This window comes from Oryza glaberrima, chromosome 10, assembly GCF_000147395.1.
Source record: "Oryza glaberrima chromosome 10, OglaRS2, whole genome shotgun sequence".
Classification (NCBI taxonomy): domain Eukaryota; kingdom Viridiplantae; phylum Streptophyta; class Magnoliopsida; order Poales; family Poaceae; genus Oryza; species Oryza glaberrima.
The window spans coordinates 1863668-1871253 of NC_068335.1; the positions used below are offsets into that span (position 1 = coordinate 1863668).

General features: G+C 44.6%; 1 protein-coding gene across 1 annotated transcript; it reads left to right on the forward strand.

Moving 5' to 3' along the window:
* Positions 1–4264: 4264 nt before the first annotated feature.
* Positions 4265–7297, forward strand: LOC127785994 (uncharacterized). Its single transcript, XM_052313313.1, has 2 exons — positions 4265–5666; positions 7069–7297. Exon 1 carries the CDS (start codon positions 4286–4288, stop codon positions 5615–5617), a length of 1332 nt encoding a protein of 443 aa, XP_052169273.1. The 5' UTR covers positions 4265–4285; the 3' UTR covers positions 5618–5666; positions 7069–7297.
* The last annotated feature ends 289 nt before the right edge of the window (positions 7298–7586 follow it).

Sequence of the window (7586 nt, forward strand, 5' to 3'; positions counted from 1 at the left end):
CCTCACACACTCATGGTAGTCCTACCAATGGCGACACCGATGTAGGGCACGCCTCTCGGCCCTACCTCAACGGCTGTCCCACCGTAGCGCACCTGCCTCACTCAGGGGTGAACTATCTATGCAGGGATACTGCCTCCGCTCGGCTATCTAATCCGCTAGGTCTATACCCATACGAGAAGTACGGTTGTACGAGGGTCGTTTCATGCTTAACTTCATGGCTCGGTCCTTAATTGACCGGGGACGGTACTAGCCTTTTCCAGATACCACCCAAATCCTCCGTCCGCCCCAGTCGAAAACAATTGTTTAATTTTATTTCTCCTTTCACAAATCATGTCATCAACATCATGGCAATGTGGCGCTCATGTCTCCACATGCCGCATCTCAATTACCTTCCCAAAGATAATTGCCCAAGCATATAGCATTTGATAAATATGAGTATGCATGATTCTAGAATAGCATTTCTAAGCAATTGTCATAATTGACTAGGGACTCATATGTAAACATGGTTACGAAGGAATAAGGGGCAAACAACAATCAAGGCATGGCATAATCACAAGTAGGATGTTCATCATTTGCATGCAATTTTATTTGTAAACCAAACAATTTCGCAATTGGGATCAACATGTTCAAGGAATAGTGATGACTTGCCTTGCTCAAAGTCTTGCGGGTCTTGGCCTTCACTTGGATCTGCAACTTCCTCGGGCTCTATAGTTACGTGCGAAAATTGATTTGAATTCGGTTAGAATTCAAATAAAAATCCAAATAAATCCAAATGGAAGTCGAATGCGTAAGTCGATTCTTTTATATTAACTTTACTATTCGCGAACTAAGGCAAACCCAATTTCGATTTTTATATCCTAAACTATTTTGCGGGTATAAATATTTTGTTATCATAAGTTTTTAATTTAATCTACCCGAGCATTATATCCATTTAATAGGTTGGAAATTTCTATCGCAAGCTAAATATCGGACGGAATCCTAAAATTATAATATTATACGATTTAATTTTAGTCTAGGACTAAACGATTAAATATAATATACGACTAAAATTCCTAGTGATTAAATCCGAATTTATACCGTGAGTCGATTAGTTCTAGAGATTATTCAAAAATAATCTATAATAGTCTATAAGAATTCAGCTAATTGTTTAGTTATTAATTACGTCTAAATTACTACCGCGGATTGATTTCTTATAAAGACTACCTATAATAATCTACGATTATAGTATTATTTTGCAAATACTACCCTTTTAGTTAATCCTATAATTAATTCCTAATATTTTTAAATGTCTTAAATCTCCCCCTAATTTCCTATTTATTTCCCTTTTCTTTTTCTTTTTCTCTCTTTCCTTTCTTTTCCTTTTTTTCCCCCTTTTTTTTCTTTTTCTCTCTTTCCTTCCTTTTCTTTTTCTCTCCTTCCTCCCGGCTTCTTTCTCCCTTCCTCTCTTCTTTTCTCTTTCTCTCTCTCTCGGCTCCTTCCTCCCTCCCGGCGGCGACAGCGGTGGACGCAAGGGGAAAAAGGCGGCGGCTTACCGACAGCGACGGTCGGCGACGACGGCGGCGCACGGCGCGGCGGCTCCGGGGCGACGGCGTGGCGGCTTCGAAGGTGGCAGCGCGGCGGCACGACGACGGCGGCGCGTGGGGGAGGGGAAGAGGGAGAGGAGGAGGGAATGGAGTGGGGGAGAATGGAGAGAGGGGGGGGATACTTATAGAGAGGAGGGGGAGAAGGAGAGGGGGAGGGGCGGCAGCTTGACGCGACGGCGGCGCATGGGCGGGACGACGGCGACGCGCGGTCGGCGACGTGATGGCGGCGCGGGGCTCGACGCGGCGACAGCGACGGCGCACGGCGATGGGACGGCGACGCGGCGGCGCGGTGCTCGAGATGACGGCGACGCGCGGGCGGCGAGCGAGCGGCGTGACGGAAGGGTGACACGACGCGCGCGGCGGCACGGGGCTCGGCGCGATGAACGGGCGGCGCGGCAGCGGCGCAAGGCGATGGCGACAGCGACGGCGACGGTGGCACGGGGCTCGGGGCGGCCGGGTGTGATGGCGACGGCGGTGCGGCGACGCGACGGCCGAGCGGCGACGGTGTGCGGCGACGAGACGGGCGCGCAGCGCGGCGACGCAACGGGCGACGGCGATGGGGGCGGCGCGGCGACGTTGGCGCGGCGCGGCAGGGGCGGCATGGGGCTCGAGGCGGCGCGCGGCGCGACGCGGCGACGCGACGCCGGCGCGGCGCGGCAGGGGAGGGGTTAGGGCTAGGGACGCGATCGAACACCTTCGCCATAATGAACAGTGCATTTTCTTATTTATTCCACTTTTAGTTTATTTCCCCTATAAATTTGATTCTAAAATTTCTAATCTTTGCATTCATGAATTTTACTCAACATTTGTGTCATTCCAACTAATGGATTCTCTTAAAATTAATATTACCCATTTTTATTTTTATATAATTTATTTGAATTTTTAATTAGGGTTAATCCTTATTCCATCGTACTAAAATTTAATTACTGCTACCGTGGTCGCGACAATATTTCGTTTACTTCCAATCTCACCTCATCCTTATTTTAAGTTATATTCTAGTCATTTATTTTGCTTACTTAATTTTGGGTTTTATTCCTAATCAATTGTTCTTTATTTGCAATCTATGAACTCCGAAATCCGAATCCAATAAAATAGTCGAACAAAATCGGCATGATGCAGTTTATTTAAAAAGTTTTTGAAAATCCGTATTTTTAGTGTTTTGATTTCTTCGGTCGAATTTTCAGGGTGTTACAGCCACCCTGAGTGCCGCCGTTCGCGCCGACCGCCCCCGCCCACCGCCCGTCCCCGTGTCGCCGTGAGCGCCATGTGCGCGTGAGAGAGAGGAAGAGTCATGCGAGAGAGTGAAGAGACAGAAGAAGAGAGGAAGAGGAGTATGACAGGTGGGTCCCACATTTTTAACAAATAAAATACCGACTGGATTACCACACAACTTAGGATCGGACGCCCGATCCAGGAGTGGGAAAATTGGTTACTCACATCAGCATGACGCATGCATGCAAAACTACTTTAAACTAGTTTTTCTCTTAAATTATTTATCCAAATCATGATCCGATTACATCATTAAATTTATTGTAATTAAATCTTTAAAATAAGACCACACATGGATATATTCCGATAAAAAAAATTTAGCTTATTATTGAATTATTTTTAAAAGTGGCACATTGTTCCACCAGGTATGTCGGAATTGTTTCACTAAGTAGATCGAAAATGTTTCAATCGTTTAAATCGGGTGCTGTTTCACCTTATATAAGAATAATGTTTCAATTCACTGCAACATTAGATCTATACATAGTGAAACATTATGATTATACTAGGTGAAACATTTTTGGTGGAACAAAAATGAAACGAATTCCCTTAATAGAGGGTTTCCAAACTATATGGGTGATTTGTTGCGAAAGAATGTTTCAATTCACTGCAATATTTGATCCATAGATAGTGAAACATTATGAGAATACTAGGTGAAATATTTTTGGTGGAACAGAAAATGAAACAGATTCCCTTAATAAGAGTTTCCATAATATGTGCATGATTTGTTGCAACGACGCATTCCATAATATCAAAATCCACTGTAACATTTGATCTGTACATTGAAACATCACGAGTACACTAGTTAAAACATTGTAAAACTACTGGTTGAAACATCAAAAAAAGACCATATGCAACATTCTAAAAATATCAATAAAAAAGCTAAAATATTTTTTTGTCGAAATATAATCATGTGTGGTCTTGTTATAAAGATTTAATTGTAAAAAATTTAGTGGTGTAATCAAATCGTAGATTAGATAAATAGTTTACGAGAAAAAAATCTTTTGAAGAAATGAGAGATGGGAGCATTTGCTTTGGATAACATCCAACGGCTGCGTGACAGCCCGATGAATAGCCACGCGCGTCGGGCGCCCGTGAACCAGCTTTTTCGGCATACAACACGTAGGACAAAACCGCTCTAGATTAGGTCGATGGGGGTAATTTCTCTGTGTTTTGAGTTGAGGGAGATAATTCGGTCGACCGCGATAGTTTAGGAGAGTAATTCGTACTTTTTCCTTAAAATAAAATGTGTTGACTTCAGGTGCCGTAGTGGCTATTCAAACAAAAAAAATTATGCATGACTCGAATTTTCGAAATTATTTAAACTTCCACTACAAAAATAAAGTAAAATAGCGAAAACCGCTCTTTTAACCGATCATTTACAGTCAAATTTTGAAATGTGTATTATCCACAGATCCACTACTCAAACGACAACAATGCTCCTTCGATATGGGCGGCGCCTCGCCGGCGGCGGCGGCGGCGGCAGCGGCAGCGCACCCCGAGGCTCTCCTCCCGGCGGAGGTTCCCCTCCCAACTCGCCTCGCCGCTCCTCTCGTCGACCCCGTCCGAGCGGGAGCAGCCCCACCTCCTCTCTGGGCCAGATCCGGTCTCCTCCTCACCGTCGGGGGAGGCGTGAACCTCCGTGTCCATCTCCCGTGCCAGCAACAGCAACAAGTGGAGCCGCCGTCGCGGGCCTCCCCATCCCCGAGGAGATCCAGGAGGACATCCTGCTCCGCCTGCCGGCCAACTCCGTCCTCCGCTGCCGCGCCGTGTGCCGCTCGTGGCGCCGTATCGCCTCCACCCACGCGTTCCTCCTCCGCCACCACCGCCGCCAGCCGGAGCTCCCCCTCGTCACCTCCTTCCGAAACCCAGCGCCCGCTGACCAATGCACTCCCAACTGCCTCGACGCCATCCTCCTCCGATCTGCAGAGCGCCGCCCAATCTTCAGTTTCCCGCGACCCTTTTGTGGACGTTTCCCCATCACAGCCTCCTGCGATGGCCTCTTCATCGTTCGCGGGTACATCTGCAACCCGACCACACGCCAATGCGCGCCCATCAGCACTTGGATGATTGACAATCTCGCCGGATTGTATCGGCATGAACCTTCCGGAGAATACCGCGTGCTGTATTGGAAACCGTCAGACACCCATTATGCCAAGTATTGTCTGAATGACTACTGTGTCCTCACTGTGTGTTCCAACAAGCTGAGGCGAATTCCGTGTTCGGTGACACCGGTGGATGAGGAGATCATAAGCGGGATGGGGCCGGCGATCTTTGGCACACCGGTACTCCTCCATGGCAACCTGCATCTGCATTGGAAGAAACGGTGGGGAACACGCTACAATAGGATCCTAGTCTTTGATACGGTGGCGGAGTCATTCCGGCAATTGTGCCCACCAGCTGTGAATCCTCGGAATTATACACGGTTACTTGCCATGGATGGCATGCTTGCTATGTCCGTTAGCAAAGAACGCGTGATGGACATGAGCATCTTCATGTTGGAAGACTACGATCATGAGGTCTGGGCGTTCCGGTACAAGATTAAGTTGCCAACCATGGAGATCAGGCGTTTCCAAGATCAGGGTGATTGGTGGGCAGATGTTGTGTCCGAGGAGGGAGATATTCCTGTCAGTTGTTTTGGCTGGTTGTTGCACTGTGACAAGAAGGGTAATTTGGTGTCCAAATTCCAGTACAATGATGACTTGCCAGCAATCACTCCTCATAGGATCAAGGAAAGCCTTGTTCAGCACGCCTTTTTCAAGAGATGAACAAAGAAATGATCCTGATTGATCCATCTCATTTTGTGCCATGTGAAACGTAAGTAATTTAAATATCTGTTGTGCTATGTCTGTTTCTTTAATTATGTAAACTGATGCCATATTTTTAGGAATCGGGCAATGGCAATTGTAACTTTTTTAAGTATTTTGGACTAGCTTACCAGCGTGTCTTGGATAGTACCACCTCCGTATTTTAGTATATGATGTTTAAGACAAGCTAATTAAGCTTTTTCTTTGCCTAATTAGCTTGGTAAGAAAATTTTTGGTCAATAATATTATGGTCCTTTCAAGCCTTCAACCATTGATATGGAAAAACACAGCAAGAGGAAGTTGAGCCTTGAGCCTATGAGGCTCCTTGTACTTCTCTTGACTTTTGAGTGACCCCACAGCCCAATTTGCATTCCACAGATGGGGTAGAGGAAGTTTGCAAATAAGAATTTCACTCAACTAGGGCAATTAATCATGTCACCACATGGAATTTTACTCCATGAAGAGACAATGTGGATATATATATTTTCTTCTGAACTTTTAAGATAGTAATAATTATATGGGGGTTCTTTCCCTAGATATTCACAGTAGCGTGTCAATACTTAACAATATATAAGAGCCACTGGGTTACAGTTGGAGGTATTTCATGGCCATGTTGGTGTTTGTGCAAACTAATACCCTATACAACGAAGTGAAGAACAACCATTGCCCTTCTCATGTTTTTTCCAAAACCGATCCATTGAAATCACATTGATCATATAACACGAGAGTTCATGTGTTAGATAAAGCATAGGGAATGACCCTGTGATAATATGTACGTGCTTCTTTGCTATGCCTTGTGGAGTGATTCATACAAGTGTCATTTGATATTGATCTTACTTGCTGATACCTAAGCCCCTAACACAATGCAGCATGAACTCTGCACACTTGCTCATCCGTCAGTGGTACTTCACCAATTCTTTGAGAAAGTGAATGCTATCTCTTTTCCTGTAAATTTCAGAATTTCATGTCATATTAGATAATTTTTCTATGTTATTTCTGGTGTGTAAGCAGAAGCTATCACTGAACTTTCTGCTAATTTTACTTCATGATATATAATCATTTAGTTAAGCATTATATACAAGTAACTGAGTGCACTAGTTGCACTGTTCTATGAGGAAACAGCCTTACCCCTTTCTTTAGAAACAACTTGAAACCGCCATTATGTTATGTTGCACCTCTGCCATTAGTTTACAGCTCAGTGAATTACTATGTTGGGCTTGTGTAGTGTACAAAATATAACTGTTCACATTACTTACCATTGGAACTACTACAAACTCAGATTTTTTTTTCTTTTAACCCTGTGGATGTTCTCACTTTTAGATAACTTTTAACAAATCATTAGCCAAAAAAAGGTTACCAGTTTACATTTAATCTTCCGTTCTTCACTCACCGGCTTTCTCTGTGGTTTTCAGGATGCTGAAGAGAACTTTCCTATGTGAAGGACACCGGTGCAAAGACTAAAGTTTATATGTTCTTCGTTGCGCTTACTAATTTCTATGTAAGATGTACCTAGCCGTCGCTGTTTGAGGTTACTCCAGCATTGGTAGCTCTCTGACAACATTGGTCTGTTTTTAAAGTTACTTTTGGTTGCTCAAGTAAGGTCAATTATGCCGCTTGTGTTTGCACTGTATTGGAAGTTCACTTGCTCTTGTTAGGCAACATACTGATCCCCTTGCATTGAACTAAAATTCGTCTCAATCCCTTTTAGGGCTTGTTCGTTTAATCCCTAAGAGGCCTTGTTCGGTTTGGAAGGGATTGAAGAGGATTGGAGGGGATTGACGGGGAATAATTCCCCTCCAATATCCTCCAAACTGAAAGAGGCCTTATTCGGGATGGAGTTGGTGATTTGAAATACACCGTTGCTGTTATCATTGGAAACCAAGGAGCCAAGAGTCAGTCATATGTTCGTCAATAAACAATTAGATGGATT

Bases quoted from the DNA above. Each gene is read 5' to 3' on its own strand.
- LOC127785994 (XM_052313313.1), top strand. From the start codon at position 4,286: ATGCTCCTTCGATATGGGCGGCGCCTCGCCGGCGGCGGCGGCGGCGGC.